This window comes from Bubalus bubalis, chromosome 5 (genome assembly GCF_019923935.1).
Source record: "Bubalus bubalis isolate 160015118507 breed Murrah chromosome 5, NDDB_SH_1, whole genome shotgun sequence".
NCBI lineage: Eukaryota > Metazoa > Chordata > Mammalia > Artiodactyla > Bovidae > Bubalus > Bubalus bubalis.
In genome coordinates, this window is record NC_059161.1 from 108904464 (window position 1) to 108922926 (window position 18463).

General features: G+C 53.0%; 2 protein-coding genes across 17 annotated transcripts; one reads left to right on the forward strand and one right to left on the reverse strand.

The window, feature by feature from the left end:
• Positions 1–683: 683 nt before the first annotated feature.
• VSIG2 (V-set and immunoglobulin domain containing 2) lies at positions 684–18311 on the reverse strand. Of its 16 annotated transcripts, XM_044943524.2 has the most exons (11): positions 17318–18311; positions 16811–16974; positions 15815–16022; positions 14901–15059; positions 13846–13965; positions 13355–13499; positions 9535–12398; positions 8499–8518; positions 8306–8377; positions 5205–7321; positions 684–826 (listed from the first exon to the last, which is right to left on the reverse strand). In XM_044943524.2, exons 1-7 carry the CDS (start codon positions 17379–17381, stop codon positions 12269–12271), a joined length of 990 nt encoding a protein of 329 aa, XP_044799459.1. In that variant the 5' UTR covers positions 17382–18311; the 3' UTR covers positions 684–826; positions 5205–7321; positions 8306–8377; positions 8499–8518; positions 9535–12268. The 16 variants fall into 16 exon arrangements, with proteins under 16 accessions (XP_044799459.1, XP_044799461.1, XP_044799458.1 ...); XM_044943526.1 differs by lacking the exons at positions 8306–8377; positions 8499–8518 and having other exon boundaries at positions 5205–5320; positions 7218–7321; positions 10705–12398; XM_044943523.2 differs by having other exon boundaries at positions 5205–8377.
• Positions 4555–11984, forward strand: NRGN (neurogranin). The gene is made up of 4 exons (XM_006057647.3): positions 4555–4714; positions 10310–10536; positions 10750–10767; positions 11167–11984. Exons 1-2 carry the CDS (start codon positions 4700–4702, stop codon positions 10529–10531), a joined length of 237 nt encoding a protein of 78 aa, XP_006057709.1. The 5' UTR covers positions 4555–4699; the 3' UTR covers positions 10532–10536; positions 10750–10767; positions 11167–11984.
• Positions 18312–18463: the final 152 nt, after the last annotated feature.

An 18463-nucleotide genomic window follows, 5' to 3' on the forward strand; every position in this document is an offset into this window, starting at 1 on the left:
ACTATTTACTACTTTAGGAAATATAAATATGTCTCATACATGTACATGTAGATACATATATTTATATACATCTATATCTATATATCGGAGAAGGCAATGGCACCCCACTCCAGTACTCTTGCCTGGAAAATCCCATGGACAGAGGAGGCTGGTGGGCTGCAGTCCATGGGGTCGCGAAGAGTCGGACACAACTGAGCGACTTCCCTTTCACTTTTCACTTTCATGCCTTGAAGAAGGAAATGGCAACCCACTCCAGTGTTCTTGCCTGGAGAATCCCGGGGACGGGGGAGCCTGATGGGCTGCCGTCTATGGGGTCGCACAGAGTCGGACACGACTGAAGCGACTTAGCAGCAGCAGCAGCAGCATATCTATATATACATAAGCTATATGTGCACATAGATATATATACACATACATACATATGTACTTTTATCTGTAAGACTGTAAGAGCCAAGAGAAGAGACACAGCGTACGATTTGTTAACCACTGTAGCCCATTCTTTCGAGCCCAGTAAGCACTGGGAGTTGTATCGTGAGTATTCACAGAATTCAAAGCTGTAATAGAATTCTCGCCTTTTAGTCTCCGAGTCCCTGAATCTCTCCAGGCCTCACTTCCTCCTCAAACACGTTAAAAATACTAATACCTCCTCACACAGTTCTCAAAAGCACCAAATTAAATCATGATTGTGGAAACACCTTGTAAATCATTATTCAGATTTAGGATAATATTATCATTCTCTTCTGGGTTTTAATCCGGGCTCTTGCATTTCATGCCAGTGGAAGCTTGGGTAAATTCTTCAACCCCTGAAAGTTCTTCACATCCTCATCTGTAAAATAGGAAAGATAAGGCCTAACTTGCAGGGTTGTTATCAGAATTAAACGAAATCACATTTACAACGTGGCTAGCACGACACACAGCACCCAGCACTCACTAGGAAGTATGCTCTCTTCTCTGTCTCACCAAGTGTGTCCTGGTAAGCTTTTTCTATCCTGCCTGGAGCAGCACCCTGCACACAGCAGAAGTTTGAGAAATATTTACTCTTGATAAGGATGCTAATGAGAATGATGTTAATGAAAACAGACAACGACTACCCGCAAAGATGACTTCACGGTGGCCTAACGGCTAGCAAAACCGACTTTTAGATTTGAATGCCATGTGCTTTCTCCCCCTTGCCTTTCTGACATGTGGGGGTAGGGTGGGAGGAGACCTCCAGTCTGGTAGAGGCCCCTTTAAAAATGTACCCGGGCTCCTCCTCTGCCAACCAAGTCGCTAAAAATACTACCACAGCAAAAGCTGAAATATTTGCAGAGAAAAATGAATTTCCTGCTACCTTCACCCCTTCCACTCAAAATCCTGACCTAAGAAGCCCCCAGCTCGGCTTCACCAAAGGCGCAGCCTCCCACGTCCCACCCTTGTCTTATTGTGGAGTCCCGCCGTGGGTTAGAGCTAGGATGTTATGTTCAGAAAGTGCCCACTCCAAGGCGGGGAAGCCACAAGTCTTGGCAAATAGCTTGCCATGTGCCTTGGCGTTTGTCTCCGCTTATAAGGACCAGCTCTCTCCAAATCCCCCTCCATCTGTCCCAAGAAGAATCTGTACTGGACCCTAGAAGCTTCCCACTAATCCATCTTTTATCCTCTCTTGTGTTGAGCCATCTCCTCCTCTGCCAGCTTTGCCTTCCAGCTGTGCCCTCCACCTCCCTACTCCCTGCTGAGTCCAGCATCCTCTCTGCACCCACGGGCCCCAGCTCACTCTCAAACCAGGCCCTTCCAGAGTTCTTCTCCTTTCTAGGCCTGCAGTCCTTCTCCTTCAATAGCAGTGGAAGTCGGGGAGTTTTTGAAATGTGAAGAGTCAAGGACGATAAATGCAGGGCCCAAGCGCAGCAGGTTAACAGGTAATACTCCAAAGGCTGACCTTGGCCCCAGGCCCCAGGCCAGGCAGTTCTCTGTGGGGAGTGTCATCTGGTCTCGTCAGTTCCTCAAAGTCCCGGGACCCCTCAGTCCTCACTGCTCCTGTCTCCTTTCCTTCTCATTGATTCGAGAATCAGAGGCTCACAGATCCACCCAGCCAGACTTGCCGACAACCTTAGTCACCTAGTCCGGAAGAGGAACCCCTCACCAGAGGATATGCGCGTCCTTGATGTGTGCTGGTGGAGGGGCCTGCTTCTGTGCGTGTCTTTGAATGTGACTGTGTAGCGAAGAGCCCACAGTACGTGTCTCTGAAGATGTGTGACCAGTGTGTGTGTGTGTGTGTGTGTGTGCATGTAGGTGTCATTACATGGGGACATCCCCATGTAGTGGTGCTGCTCCCCTCTGGATACTTGAGTCTGTGGGTGTCTGCCTTTCTATTTCTGTCTCTGCCTTCCTGTCTGTCTACCTTTTCCTCACCTCTGCGCCTGCCCATCCCCCTGACAAGCGCTGTGGCCAGTTCTGCGTAGGCGCCTCAAGTGGGCTGTTGCTGAAATGGTTGTTTTCCAGGTAGAACCACTGTCACGTATCCATTGTCCCTTGGGCCTGCGGTTGTTCAGAGACACCCTCACCTCCACACAAAGGTGTCATTCAGGAGGAGGAGAGGGCTGTGCTGCCTGTGCGGGGGTCTGAAGGGGGGTGCATTAATAAGATACCCCCTCTTCAGCTCTGACCAGCAGGAAGAAGGGCCCAGAGGCAATGCAGCCTGCAGAGTGATGTTGCCTAGCAACTTGGGAGACTTTACTGCAAACTCACTCAATCCCGAATTCCTCAGCTCTAATTTGGGAAGAGATAAGCACGGAGTCCAGGCCTGATATCCAGTATGCCCCTCAGGTCCTCCTCCCCTCTCTCCTCTGGAACCCAGAGTTGAACACTAACGCTAACTGGCACAAACCCGAGGCCCTCATGTAGGCAAGGGCCCGAGTTCCCAGGACTTTCTGCCATTTGGTGGAGGTGTGGGGGTGGGGGATGAAGGATGTGCCAGAGACAGAATGGGGAACAGATTTTCAGTTACAAGGGTGGGTGGGTCCCAAACCTGCTGAGAGAGACACCCCTACACCCCGGGGCCTGGAATCCCAGCTGGCATCCAGCTCAGCTTGGGAGACAAGCTGGCTAACCCTGTCCCCAACCTGAGTGGCCACCAGAATTTCCCTCCCACTCATTTTCCCTTTGGCAAGCAAAGCCCAAATGTTCAGGTAGGAAGGAAGCATGTGACAGCCGTGCTAGGATGGGTGAGTGGCTGTGGAGTCACATCAGTGCTGTTTCAGCAACCCCTGTCGCAGCCAGAGCCACAGGGCATTTTCCCCCTCCTCCCCTCTGCTCCAGTCCACACACCTGAAGAGCAGGCATCCTTGCTTCCTTCCCTCCTCTAGGACCTCAGCTGAGAAGAACCTCCCAGTTTTCTCAGAAGTGGTCCAACCTCTTCACTAGCATGCCACGCTGCTAGCTCTGGTACCCTGACCGGTTGGGGGAGGTTGGCAAGCTGTTCCCCCACCAGGCTGTTCTCCTACGAGGCTCCTCCTCCCATATCTCCCTTCCCAAGCCTCTCACAAAGCCCACATCCTTCCTCCACCTTTGACCCAGAGAACTGATGACTTCGGATATTTCCCTACAATGGGGTTGAGAGTATTTTCTTCCCCTCCCAGGGGCAAGGGTGAGAGTAGCCAGTATTTGTCTTATACAGAAGCAATGGAACAAGAGGTTGGGGAGGTGTGGTTTGGGGAGTGGGAAGGAAAGGTGTGTATATCTACATCTATCTTTCTCCCTCTCTATACACACACCAAATGGGTGTCATGCATATATGATTTTGTTAGTGCAGGACATATAGATGGATGGATGGATAGATAGATATGTAATGCGGACATTTCTAGTAGGGTGATTGCCGTGTACATGTGTGCTGGTGTGTGCACATAACGGAGTCTGCGTGTATCAGCACAGCGTGTGTACAAGGCCTGTTTAGTTATTTTTGCAGTCTTTGTCTGCGTGTCGAAGTGCACGTTTTAGTTAGCCTGGGGAGTATCATATATGGACGTGTTGGGCTCTGGTGTGAGCTTTTGTGTTTACGCGTGCCCACCTCCAGGTTATGTACCCACATCTTCCCCATTCCACCGCAGAGTGATGACGATACCTTTAAACCGCACGTCCTAGGGGGTCATTTATTTCTTTGAGGCCTGAGCGGGGAGGGAAGGTAGAAGGAACCATATTTGGGACTCTAGCTAGTTTGTGGAAGTGTGGGTGAGGGGTGCATGGTTTTCTCTCTGTGGGTGGGAGGAGTGTTGTGCCCAGATGCGAGTGTTTTTGTGCCCGGGATGTCGGGGTCCTCCTTCTGCGTGCGCTGGCATACATCTGCTTGGCAGTCTGCCGCCTCGGCAGCAACGGGCAGGTGTTGGTGGTGAGTTTGGGAGGATGGGGTGTGTAGGAGGAATGGATGGAAGTGTGTAGGCAGAGGGGTTGGGGCAGGAGGCGGGGCGAGGAGGAGGGAGCCGCGAGGGGGCGTGGCCCTGCCTCCAATCCCCCCGCCCACTCTGCCGAGGGCTTCTCCTGATTGGCTTCTCTTCCGCAGGGCTCAGGATACTTTCTCCAGCAGAGCGGAGCGCGGGAGAGAGGACCCGAGAGCTGAGCGGCTAGTTCGGCACGGATCGGCTGCCTCGCCACCGCCCCAGGGTCCCTAACCGTCACCGCGCAGACCCCCTGCGCCAGCCTCCGTCCCAGCCAAGGACTCCTGACATCAAACATGGACTGCTGCACCGTAAGTGAGCGGGCCTGGGGGACGGGCACTCAGCTTGGTCTGGGGAAGGGGCTACCGAGAAGCTCCTGGAGGGGGAGTGGGAAGTGAGGGATGGAAGTGGGTGCAGAAGACCTAGGAGCCATAAGGGTGCCTGCTGAGACGCGAATGGTGGGTGGTGGAAGGCGCCCGCCTGACTTGGAAGCCCTAGGAAAAATGCTCCCCAACTCGCGGGGGCGTCTGGGCGCCCATCCGCTAAGCAGTCTAGGTTGGACCCGGAGCTCGACAAGGCTCTGCAACAGGAAAGCTGCAGGTTAGACGAGAAGAGGAGGAACTTCCCCAGGGAGACGCTGGAAACCGTCGCCTAGCGAAGCAACCGCGACTCCTTTCCCCTGGCTTTCCCCACCCCAATCCCCATCCCACTACTGCCGCCGTCGGTGGGCGGACAGGATGACCTTGGTGACCCTCGCGTCCTGTGCAGCGCCCGGTGAGATAGTCAATTCATGCTGGTTACCTTAGTACTGATGGGCAGCGAAGAGCCTAGTCCATGTGGTCCTGGGGAGGGATTGGCCCGGCCTCCAACGCTTTCTAGCTCTGGAGGGGGCTGGGTGAAGTGACCGCGAGAGAGCCCTGCTGGCGAGGGAAGGAAGTGTCTGCAATTTGTCAGCGCCCACAAGGAGACCTGACGCCAAAGCAGGTTGCTGTTAAAGCTGCGGGCATGAAAGCGCCTAGCACAGGACCAGGCTCCTGGCACATACGAGGAGTGGTGATCATACGTGTATACGATATGTTTGTATTTGTTTATTTACTTGTTACTTTCATGTATTTATTTTTAGTCCTTACATATAGAGGAAGTCCGACTCCAAAGCCCTTGTATTCTCAGCCATTTGGTCAACCCAGCTAATGACACAAGAAGTTATAACTTTGCCTGCTCCCCACCCTCCACCGTATGGCTTAAAAAGGGGGGAAAATAAGGTTTGGATGGAAGGAATAGCCCAATTTACAAGAGGTGAGGGTTCCCTGTGTCTGAGTACCAAGAGGCAGAAAGAAAGGGGCAAGTGGTTGTGGCTGTTGTTATGATGTTTAGCTCTTATTAATACAAATAATTGTTGTCAATTTATGAATGCTTACCATGTACCTAACACTTTATATTTAACCATCATGACAATCCTGTGAGGTAGATATTTTTCCATTTTACAGATGTGCAAAATGAGGTTTAGAAAGATTAAATGATTTGCCTAAGGAAGCACAGCTTCTAAGTGTGGAGGTGGAACACTAGACTTGTCCGATTCCAACAGCTGTAATTTAACCTCTCCTATAAATATTTCCAATATTTCCTCATTGTAAAGGTAATATGCTCATAACAGAAAAAAAAATTTAAACTGAAGAAAAGTATAAAAAAGAAACATGTCAATCATCTACAATCCCACCCCTAGAGAAAGCCCCGATAACATATTTTCTTCCAGCCTTTCCTCTCTGTTGTTCTCCTGGAAGCAGTTTTTGGTTGAGAAAGGAGAACTGGGCTCTTAATGGAGGTTCCTGGGCTCCTCACCTCCCAGTGGTGTTTTACAAAACAGAAAATAAATGGATGGTGGGTTCTGGGTATGCCTGTGGGGGAGAGGAAATATTGCCCAGATGGTAAGAATGGTGGGGAAGATAAGTCAGGAATCATGGTCAATGGAAAGAAATGCGAGAGCAAAGACTCCAAAAAGCCAGAGAAGGACAGTAACTTGTCCCCACTGGCACCTGCAGGACTAATTAGAGTAGGATGTCGGGTGCCTGCCTGTGGGCTCTGGTCTGCCCTGGACCATGTTCATGAGTGCCCAGAAAGCCATACTGAAGGGCTGGTGGGCATGGTTGGAATAAGTGTCCCCTAAAAAAGAAGACACTGCTCACTCAAATAATACAGCAGAGGCAAACACACAATTATCCCACTTGCCCCGTATTCTGGGTCACCTCCTCCAGTGCATTCTGTACACAGGCGCCCTCCCCCTTTCAGGTCGTGTCCTAGGTGCGCAGGGCTAAAGGGCTGGGCAAGAGACAGCACCACTGCCAGGCTGTGCAGGGGGTCCGAGAAGAGGCGACGGGCTGAGGGTTGGGGCAGGGCTGGGACTGAGCATCTTCCTACCCATCTCCATTCTGTGGAGGGCTGAGCTCTGCGCTGGGAGGAAGCTGGGACATGCATAGTGAACAAGCACATCTGGGAGGCTGGGAACCAGTCCCTCTTCACCGTCCATCCTGGGCTCTCCAACCTGGTGTTTGGGCAACGCCTAGGCCTCCCTTATTCCCTTCTTTCTCCTTGGTAAAGAGGCTCAGACAGAAATGGGAAGAAAACAGTCCTGCCTTTTTTTTTTTTTTTTTTTTTAAGAGCAAGAGCTGTTGATTCAGATGTACCAGTTGCCAATTTACATAGTCACAAATATCAGGCTTTTCCTGAATCACTTAATATAAAAAGGCAAAGAAACAGTTTTGGACTTTTTTTTTTTTACTTAGTCTAGTTGATGATCCAACTCATAGAAATAATTACCTGCCCTGAGGAAGTAGTTCGCAGCACAGGTTTCTGAATCCCATCACTATTTGTCAGCTCTGTGACCTTGGGTAATTTGCAAGATATCTCGGGTGTTTCTTGACCTGTAAAATAGAGATTAAATGAAGATGTCCCTTTTGGCTCAGCAGTAAGGAATCCTCCTGCAATGCGGATGATGCGGGTTCAATCCCTGGGTCAGGAAAATCCCGTGGAGCAAGAAACAGCAGCCCACTCCAGTATTCTTGCCTGGGAAATCCCATGGACAGAGAAGCCTGGTGGGCTCCACGGGGTCGCAAGAGTCGGACACAACTGATCAACTAAACCATCACCACCACCAACGGGTGCAAAGTGCTTAGCACGGGGCCCAGCATATGACAAGCAGTAGGCAGGGATAATTCTTAAAGCCTTTAGGACAAGGGAGCTGAAGGAGACTGCCTTAATTGGGGCCAACTTCTAGATGTGGCTGAAGATATTGAGACCCTCAGAGCTGAAGTGATGTTTGGGACCAAGAGCCATGACTCGTGTTTTGCCCACAACTGTCCACCTCCCCCTCCCAGAAGCCCCCTAGTTCATGCAGAGCTCTCAGGCACACACCATCAGATCTTGGTTTTGGAAGGCACCAACGTAGGCACCCGTCCTGGGTCTTTTTACTGTCCCTCCAGCTCTGCCCTGAGAACTCAGCTGAAGGGAGAGGGAGTGGGCTCTGTGAAGAAGCAGTGAGTTGGGGGTGGCTCTGCCTGTTGTTCCATTCTGGATGCAGCTGGGGTGGGTGGTGGCAGCAGGTGGGTCTGAGCATTTCTGGGGAAAGATACCCCTTCCTCCGCTCAACCGCTACAGCTGCTGGCTCAGGGGAGGGCGTTGGGCATGCGTTTTTGATCATTATCCTCTTTGGAGAAGAAACTTTTGCCATTCCCTAAGAATATCCCCAAGAAAGGTTTGAGTTCTAAGAATCGAGGATCCAGAAAAGAGTGATTTCTGTTTATAAGTGGGGAATGAGATGTCAGGGAGAGAGGGATAGACCCAGGAAAGACAAAAAGAGTGTGTCGGGCCCCTCCAAAGCCACCCCAGCCCTTGATAACACCTTTTACCTGCACTTAACTCAACTTTGGACATCTTGAGCGCAAACCAAAGATCTCTGAAGCCCAGAAAATGCAGACAACCTTGGGGACCATGATGAGAGGAAGCCATTTGTAAACCTGGACTTAAGCATCTGGGATTGAAACCCATGCAGGTCCTGGGGTGGGATCTGGTTGGGGCAGTGATCACTGAGGTCCCACTCACACTCATCTCAATTCCGTGAACTGGATGGGTGATGGAGGGAAGAGAAAGGAATGCAACTGAATTACTCTTAGTATGTGAGACCTTGGTCATCTCCTGCCAGAGAAACAAAAACACAGGGAAAGTAGTGGAAGTCCTCAGGCAAAAAAAAAAAAAAAGTCAGTTCAAAGGAGAAATGCCCTTTTAACTCCACAGTTAACCTTAAGCTTCCCACCTCACCTCATAGCTGTTGGGTTGGGTCTCCTTATTTTTTGGTTGCTCCCTATGATATTGCTTTTACATGACTGCTTCAACCTACAGAAACAACTATCTTGCATCAACTTACCATTATTTAAAAGAATCATAATAGCTACCATTAATTGAGCGACTAGATTGTGCCAGAAATTTTCTGCATATCACAGTGTTTATTCTTCCCCATGACCCAGAGGAACCTGATTTCAGATGAAGGAATGGAGATAGGAAAAGATTAGAAAACTTGCCTAAGACCACTCAATTAGCAAGTGGTAGAGCATGGTTCATTTTCTTGACTGTCTTTGCTTATCTGCAAAGTAGGGATTAAAAGGGGCTTCCCAGGCGGCGCTAGTGGTAAAGAACAGGGAGACACATGGGACACAGGTTCGATCCCTGGGTTGGGAAGATCCCCTGGAGGAGGGCAGGGCAATCCACTCCAGTATTCTTGCCTGGAGAGCCCCATGGACAGAAGAGCCTGTGGTCCACTGGGTCGCAAAGAGTCGGACACGACTGAAGCGACTTAGCACATACACAGGCAGGGGTTAAAAACAGACTCTGGACTCTAACATACAAAGGCTTGACTCTTTGGTCCTGATAACTACCTGTACAACCTCAGGTAGGTTTTCAAGACTTGACTCAGTTTGATTAAGGGTCAACTGGGATAACAATAAAAGGTATGTCATAGGGTTGTTGCCAGGGCTAAATAAAATAACATCTGTAAAACCTTGTGTTGCCATGCCTGGAACAAGGGCAGTGCTTCAATGGTATTAGGAACTATTGTCATTATTCTTTTCTTTCTCTTGCGCACCTCATGGAAAGGACTTCTTGCTCCTGCTTATCTTTCCTTTGTCCTTTTTTGAAGTGAAGCCTTTTCTCTGTAGCTTCTTGCAGACCATCCCTTCTCTCCTGTGTTTGGAGCAGTGCAGAATAGAACCTGAATGGGGAAACAGTCTCTGGCCTCTAGCCCTGGGTGGGGGAAGGCTGCTCCACTGCAGGGTAAGCCCCATCTTCACCTTCATCCCAGCTTTGAGCTCTGGGGTGATTTTACTCAGCAAAGGGAAAGCCTGCTGATTCTTCTAAACCCTCCCCCAGGGAATCCTGGACTCAGCAGGGACCCTTCTGAGCCAGAGGCACCCTCTGAGGATGGGGGAAAGGCAGCCGTGTCCAGGAGTCCCGCCGTGGTTTACTTTGCTCTTCTCCAGTAATTGCAGGCACCCTGCGGACAGCTAGACGGCTCCCCTCACTGGGCTGCTGGCTTGGGCCGTGGCTCACTTACGGCTACCTGGCTGTCTTGTAGCACATCTACTGTGCGCTTCTTTTTCCTGAGTTGGGAACACAGCTGTGTCCACCTGACCCTGAACGTTCCTTTTGGTCTGCCGCTGCCCAAGACACACAAGCACACACATACACCGTCCCCTCCCCCTGCCCCAGTGCGGGCCCTGCCTTAGCCCCTTCTCTGCGCTTCCCACTCCCACGTCGCCCTGGTCTCAGTCCCCAAAGTCTCTCCTCCTACCCCACCCTCTCGGGGACCTCGGCCGGGTCACCCCACAAGAAACACCCCCTCCCCGCTACCCCACCCTCAGGAGAGCGCCTGCTCGAAGCCGGACGACGACATTCTAGACATCCCTCTGGACGATCCGGGTGCCAACGCGGCCGCTGCCAAAATCCAGGCGAGTTTCCGGGGCCACATGGCGAGGAAGAAGATAAAGAGCGGAGAGCGCGGCCGGAAGGGCCCGGGCCCCGGGGGACCAGGCGGAGCTGGGGGCGCCCGGGGAGGCGCGGGCGGCGGCCCCAGCGGAGACTAGGCCAGGTGAGGCGGGCCGCAGGCTCTCCTTCCCGACACCGGGCCCCTTCCTCCGAAGGTGCAAGGATGACTAAGGGCACTGGGGGATGGAGAAGGGTGTGAAGGGAGCCAAGGAAATTGGCGATGGTGGGTGGGGGCGCGTGGTGGGGAAAGGCTGCGGGCTCGAGAGCTCACCTGTTTCTATCTCCATCCTCCGTTCTGCCTCGCCCCGGACCGAAGGACTGAGCATTTTCGAAGGTAATGAATGCGACTCCGAAACAGCGGGGTGGGACCCCTGAGTGATAGAAAAGCCCCAGACCCACCCCTTCCCTCCTCCGCCTCCACCCGCCTCCCAGCCAGGGAAAATGCCCCTGAGCCTACGGGCTTTCTGACCCTTGGTGACACCTGACGCTGCGACGGGGCGCACCTGGACCGACACACCTGTCACCCGCACTGGACTCCACAAGCCGGGCCCAGGGGTCACAAACACCCCGCGGCTCGCACACCTACAGGCCGCAGGCTCATTTCAGCTCAGTGACTCCGAGTGGGCAGTCCCGGGTGATCCCCGCTCCCCGCCCTGGGTGCCCCGGTTCAGGACGGAGGGTAGAGAAGAAAGTACTGGGAGCGGGCAGGTGCTCACCCCTTCTCTCTGCTCAGTTTCCGGAGACAGATGGATGCCGCGTCCCCTTCGCAGTGACGAGACTTCCCTGCCGTGTCTGTGATCCTCTCCTTTCCACCAACCTGCCAGCTTCAGGAGCCCTCTGCTTCCCCCAGAGACTCCCTCTCCCAGGAACACTTCGTCCATCAGTCGCTAAGGCCGTGCCCTTTTAGTTAGCTCTCCAGTCTAGTATGGTCCCCGTTCGCCCTTCCTCCCCACCCTGACCCCCCATCCTCGCGCCCCCAAATCTTCCTTCTAGAGCTTCTCGCCCACCTCTCCCCGCACCCAGCATGCAGCTCTCTCTCCACAGCCTCCGCGTGCTTCCCTTCGCGCACTGCGGAGGGCGCCCTAAGCGTGGCCCAAGAACACTCCAAAAAAAAAAAAAAAAGAAATCCTTTAGTTCCGCGCGCAGCTAAAGGGGCGTCCCTGCGTCTCTGCTGCGCCGCTCACGCCCCAGCCTAGTCTAGAACTTTGGGGCGAGGAGAGAGGGGAGGAGGGTTTTTATGATGTCGGATGCCCCTGCCGGTGATCAGAAGGGAAGTTGCTATGTCACGCCCCAACCCCACGCCTGCCTGTAATCAGCCCTCCCCTCTCCTCAGCGTACCCCGAGAGCCACCTCTCCAGCTCTCCGCTTGTTTACGCGAACGCGGAGCGCAGGGGCGGCTCGGTAGGAGGAGTCTCCCGCGGCCCCGCCCCTGCTCCTTCTGGCCCCGCCCCCCACGGGCTCCTGGGGCTGTGGCCGGGAGGGTTTTTATCTCCGTGTGTGCATGTGACTGTGCTGGGTTGGAATGTGAACAATAAAGAGGAATGTCCAAGAGTTCAGAGGGTGCCAGAAGGGAGGGAGTTTGGGTACATGAGCGCTGGAAACCTGAACAAGTCTCCTTTGGCCAAACCAAAAAGTGGAGGTGGAAGGGTGAAGGGAGGAGGGGAACCAAGATTAGAAGGTACCTTGGGAACCAAACTTCCCACCTACAGCATCCCTTCTGGGAATACTCTGGGCCGCCTAGAGGAATTTGCTAAACTGGCAGAACGAAGAGAGAGACAGTATGGTACCCAAAAACTTTAATTTCTGATATTCCCCCTCAGGGATCAAGAGAGAAATCAGACAACCATAGGGAGCTTTGACTTGGTCGTCACCGTGCTGGCAGAGGAGGGCCTCCCCAGGAGCCCATTGCTTGAATCTTCCCTTTCCAAAGGTTGCTCAGAAACCCCCGGTGCCATGGCGTCCTCCCTGATGGGATACAGGCAATTCTTAGTGAAAGCTGGGTGCATCCCTCAGAACACACCCGTCCTCTATCCCAGGGACTTCTTATTTTTACTGTGCATAGGAATCCTCGTGGAATTTTGGTTGAAATGACGATTCCAGGCCCCATCTCTCCCCCGAACACAAACACACACACAGATTCTGCTTCAGGAGGAATAGGAAGTGGTTTGAATCTGAATGTTTAACAAGTCCTAGTTCAGGTAATCTGAGGACTGGGCTTCCCAGGTGGTGCTAGTGGTAAAAGAACCCACCTGCCAATGCAGGAGACATAAGAGACACAGGTTCCATTCCTGCGTTGGGAAGATCCCCTGGAGGAGGGCATGGCAACCCACTCCAGTGTTCTTGCCTGGAGAATCCCATGGACAGAGGAGGGATTGGAGAGGACAGACTGGCAGGCTACAGTCCATAGGGTCGCCAAGAGTTGGACAGGACTGAAGCAGCTTGGCACATAGGAACTCTCCCAGTGTGAGGACCATACTTGGAGAAGTGATGCCTGACTCTGGACCCCACAGCTGACAGCTGAAGTTGATGACAGGTGGCTTTTGCCTCTCCTTTCCTTACTACCTCTCTCTGCCCCACACAGAAGAACTAGACCCGGCTGAGAGTTCAGGACAAACAACTCCTAGCCTCCACAGCCTGTTAATCTACGTAAAAGTTCCTTAAGAGTGAAAAGCAAAACATTCTTCTAAGTGTTAGGAGGGAGAGGGTAGCTCATGAACCAAGCCCTCCACCCTGCACACTTCACTCACACGCTGGAATACACGAGCCGCACTGCACCCACAGCACAACCGAAGCCCAGGGCTGAGCCACGCCCCTCACCCTGAAACACCCCTGAGGGTGTCAGAGCTTGAGAGCTGCCATCACCAACTCTTAACCCAAGCCCTTTCCTCCCGCCCTGACCAGCCCTCAGCCCTCCTGCTCACCGTAGTTCACTCCCCCCGAATGTCTCCTTGGGCCTCTTCCTCCTTTCTTTCTGGAACCTTATCAGGCAGAACACAGCCACGGACAGGAACAGCAGGCCCAGCAGCACCCCAATCACAGTCCCAGCCACTCGGCCTTTGGAAGGGTCTAAGGAGACACGTAAGGAGATAAATGCCTGGTGGCTCAGATGGTAAAGAATCTGCCTGCAGTGCAGGAAACCTGGGTTCAATCCCTGGGTCGGGAAGACCACCCCCTGGAGGAGAGCTTGGCAATCCACTCCAGTATTCTTGCCTGGAGAATCCCATGGACAGAAGAGCCTGGGGGGCTACAGTCCATAGGGTCGCAAAGAGTCGGACATGACTGAAGCGACTTAGCACCCATACAAGGAGACACATGATCGTCAGAGCAACAGACCTTCCTTGATGCCCCAGATGGCTTCACACTGACCCCCTACCCAGGCAGACCAACCCAGCCTTTACCCAGCATCCCCTACCAGTCACAGAGAGGGTCAGCTCACAGGACGCACTGCCCATCTGGTTGGTGGCCACACAGCGGTAGGTGCCCGAGGAAGCCAGGGAGAGATTGGTGAGAATGAGCTGGCCAGACACCTCATCTAGAGAATAAGGAAGAAGTGTCCATCACTCATTCGACTCACAGTGAGCTACACCATGACAAAACTGTATCTCACTTCATCCTTACCACAATCCCATCAGGAAGGAACTAACCTCGTTTTATAAGTGGGCAAACTGGCAGAGAAGGAAAGTAATTGTCCAAGGTGACCCAGAGATGAAGTGTCAAAACCACTGCAACTTCTGTACTCTTTCCACCCTACACAGCTGCCTTTTCAGGGAAGGGAAATGGCACACATGAAGGGTTCAGATACCGCAGTGAAACTGGGGTGGGCTGGCTACTGGCTGATGTCAGGTTCTTGGTTGGTGGAAAGGGTTTGATTGCTAGAAATTCTGTTCTCTGGAGTGGGCTCTAAGCTGACCCAAATGTTCTTCTAAGCTGCTTACCTTCCCTTTACAAGGAAAAGTACACATCGGGAGGTGACCTGGGGGCTTTCTGCATTGGTAAAGGGGTTTGCTGGGCTTGGGAGGGTAGCCAGGGCACTGGAGCCAGCATGAGGAGGCTGAGAAGCCAAGGCTCTTAGCCAGCTATGTGATCCCCTGAAGGAGATTCAAGCCAGTCCTTGCTACTCTGCCTCGGCTTCCTCTCTAGGAAGTTTGGAAATGATTCATGACCATTAAAATATCTACAAGGAACCCCAAGCCCCAAAATAGGCAAGTGGGAGTCACAGAATACCCCACTGTCTTCCAGGATATCAGAAATATGTTTAGCTTGATAAATGCTCCCAGGACCACACAGCTGCAGATGGTACAGGATGACAGGAGGGAACAGTAAAGGCAGTCAAGGAAGAAGTAGGGGAGATACAGCCATGTATCTCATACCTCCAGACATGGAACTTCTACTGTGGCTGTGTGGAGTTTAGAGGCCAGATCTGCCCAGGCTCTGAGTCCCGTCTTCCTTGGTGGCCTGGACCCTTACCTTGCACCATGCTGCCAGGAGAAGGTGTAGGAGAAGCTCCAAGGCGGATCCAGTTGTACACAGGCTTGGGGGCTCCCATAGAAGAGCTGCATCTGAGCGCAGCAGAGCCCCCCACGGAGGTCTGACCACTCTGACTGCATGAGGGTCTACTGGGGGGCACTGCAAAAGTCATAAGAAGTACCTTAGTTTTCTTCTGGCTCCACCTCCATGAAGTGCTAAGTTTCCTGCCTTAATACTCCTACCACCTAGCGGTCCACTTCTGTTCACACACCACCTCATCTCCAGGAAGTAATTTCCACTATTGGAAATTCTGATTGTTAGAAAATTCTTCCTAATGTCAAGCCAAATCTGTGTTAATATGATATCCTCCCATTGGTCCCATTTCCTGCCCTCTGGGCCCACAAAGAAAAAAGAAGAAAAATCTCTCCTCCATGAGACAGTTCTTCAGATATTTGATTGCAGCTGTTACACACCACCACCTAAGTCTTCTCTTTTCCATCTCAACATCCCCAGCCCCTTTAATAGTTTCTTCTGTTTGCTCCTCTCCAATCAGGCTCTAGTTTGAGGTGAGATGGATGCTCTGAACAGGAGTGCCTTCTTCCTTTAATTGGCCATAACTTTTCTCTGCTGCTAACCTAGAGAGAAACAGAATCTATCTGCAAATGGGAGGTTCCCCTAAAGATGGAGCTGTTGGGGGATGACTCAGATCCCTATCTGTGGGAGAGATTTACTAGGGACTGAGGGAGGACAGTGGAGCAGGGGTAAGATTAGACAACTTTCGGAAGGGGTATTTTCCTTCAAGGTCTCTAGTGCAGTTAGGTGCTTGGGCTAGAAAGCAGGATAGGGGAGATTTAGCAGGCCAGTGCAATCTTTCAGGTAATGTGGGTGGCTGGAGGGTCCCTAGCCTGCCTTACCCAGCACAGTAAGGTTGATTAGCCCCAACCCATTGGTGTAGAAATCTGGTGGGTTGTTAACATGGCAGAGGTAGGTTCCAGTGTCTGAGGGGCGGACATCGGTCAGTTTCAGGGTGGCCACTCCTCCTGTGGGGGGGTTCTGAAGCAGGCTGGCCCTCTCTGCCTTAGAACCAGTTGGATACAGCTGGCCATTGGTGAAGTACAGGATCTGGGGAGAAGCAGAAGACATGCGGATGTGCCTTTTGCCACCTGGTGTCAACTCTACAGTCCTTCAAAGCAGGCATAAGAGACCCTCCCTTAAAGCAGCCAGGGAAGCTGATACTCTGTAGCCAGAACCGTGAAGGTCTATCTGTCCCCAAATATCATCCCTTCCCAGGTGCTGAATGAACTGGATTCATTGCTTTCAGCTACGCAAGCTCTCAATCCAGGGGTGGGGGCGGGGAGGGAGAGCAAATATTCCTGGAAGGGGCAGCATTTTATCCTGCTTTTAATCACAACAGCTTAGCCTCTGTGAGTTTATGAACTGACACTGGAGCTGCACTCACATAGGGAAGTGGCTAAGTCCCGTCTGACTCTTTATGATCCCATGAATTGTAGCCCGCCAGGCTCCTCTGTCCATGGGATTTCCCAGGCAAGAATACTGGAGTGGGCACCATTTCCTCCTACAGGGGATCTTCCCAGCCCAGGGATCAAACCCCAGTCTCCTGCCTTAGTGGGGCAGATTCTTTACCACTGAGCCACCAGGGAAGTCCAACTATGGGGGAGGAAGTTACAAACTGCAGGACTGTGTATGTGATACAGGATCATGCAGACTGTGTTCCTAAGAAGATCTAGAAAGAGTCCACTGATTTTTTTTCATCCAAGTATTTTCATCCCCAAATGCACTCTCTCTGACACCCTGCCCTCATCCTAGGTGGGTCCCCTGGTCCTACCTCTCCTTGTCAAGTCCACCAAAGGCAGAAAGGCCCCCTACTCGCGCAGGTGCCCCCAGCTCACCGGTTGGGACGTGGAGACGGGCTTCCCAGGCTGCACGAAGCTCCACTCCAGGGCAAAGTTGTCTCCCACCGAGGTGCTGTAGCTGCAGGTCAGCTCCGCAGTCTTGCCCACCGGTGTGCTCAGGGGCTCGGAGGGCACCTTCACCTCCACAGCCAACCCGGGGGCTGGGGGTGCCAGAGGCCAGCAGGGGGAGGGCTCAGATGACTCTGAGTGTCCTCCCTCTGCCAGGGCTCAGCTCCCTCCTCTCCATATCTCCCTTTCCGAAACCTGAGGTTTCCGGGAGGAGGAGCCCAGACCCGCCAGGTTGGTGGGTGAAAGGACCAAAACTGGGCCAGGTCCCGGGGTGTGTTTGTCAGGAAAAGAAAAACAGAAGTTGGGTGGTAGTTAAACCCTCCCGAGAGAGGCCCAACTTGTCCTCCAGCCTCTGTCCTCGACCCTCCCAGCAGCCTTCCATGTCCCCTCCCTGGTCCAGTTGCTCTCATCCCCATCCGCCAGCCCCCTCCTCACCACTCAAGCCGACCCAGCCCAGCAGGAACCTGCAGAGGAAGCACCCCGGGAACCAGGCCATCATCCCGCCAACTCTTGGTCCGTCTGAGTGTCTGGGTCTGGGAGAAGGAAGGGAGTGCCCACCGAGCAGCCTGCTGGTGCTGGGCCGAGCGAGACTGGCTATCTCAGAGCAAACAAGGGGAGAGGCCGGGCCCTGAGGTAAGGAAGGGCTCCTCCCTCCTCCAGGCCCAATACAGGACTCATTCTCACCCTACCCCCTTCTGTTGTCCCCTTTCCCCTAATTTCTGAAGCTGTCAGGCGTGGGGGATGGGGAGGGCTGGGTTTGGGGTGGGGTGGGCACTCCAGGAAAGGGGAGGGATCAGAATGGGCGCTCTGCAGGGAAAGAGCGACCCTGGAGGAAAAGAGATGCATCCTGATAACCTGAGATGATGTCACCACTGTGAGCCTGAACCCCAGGCTAAGACCCCATCACCCCCTTCCACTCCCTTCACAGAGTCTTGTTCCTTCTGAGGCCCTCGGAGGTCTGTTTCTCCCCTGAGACCCCTTCTTTGGCCCTTTTGGCGTCCCTTGTTGAGACAGGCGTCTCCATGGAAACTACAACCCTCCCCCCACCCCCACCCTGCCTCCCAGAACCACCCCATTACATGGGCAGAGAAACTGAGGTCTAGAGAAGCGCCCGCCCTGGGTAGGAAAGGGTGTGGCAGGATTGGTATGGACACAGCAGCCCCACATCCTGTGCCTGGCTCTGCCTCAGTACCGGGGGTCACTGCTGGATGGACAGGAAGGATTCAGTGGTCTGGGAGAGGGCAGGAGGGGTCAGGTTCTTCAGGCCCTGCCCTTGAAGAGGAAGCAGAAGATTAAGTGCACAGGCACCCAAGCTGTGAGCTCCAGCAGAAAGTCACCAATTTCATCCCCTTGCTGCTCAAAGTGAGTTAGGACCTCCCCCCGCCTCTCCAGCACCACCTGAGAGCACATGACCCTTGTAAAGACTCTAAAAGAGCTATCCTGAGCCAGTAAGCCAAGTCGGAGACTGTGTGGAGAAGCCCCGCTGGGTCCACAGTCTGGGTACCATCCTCTTTGCATCATCCCTAGAGTCAGCTTCTCCCTGGGAGTTCCAAGTTTGAAAAGGTGACTGGACTCTCACTT

Bases quoted from the DNA above. Each gene is read 5' to 3' on its own strand.
- VSIG2 (XM_044943527.1), bottom strand. From the start codon at position 17,381: ATGATGGCCTGGTTCCCGGGGTGCTTCCTCTGCAGGTTCCTGCTGGGC. The intron at 16,975-17,317 runs GTGAGGAGGGGG...TGGCACCCCCAG, and splicing joins GGGCTGGGTCGGCTTGAGTG to CCCCCGGGTTGGCTGTGGAG. The intron at 16,023-16,810 runs GTGAGCTGGGGG...GCTTCTCCCCAG, and splicing joins CCGTCTCCACGTCCCAACCG to ATCCTGTACTTCACCAATGG.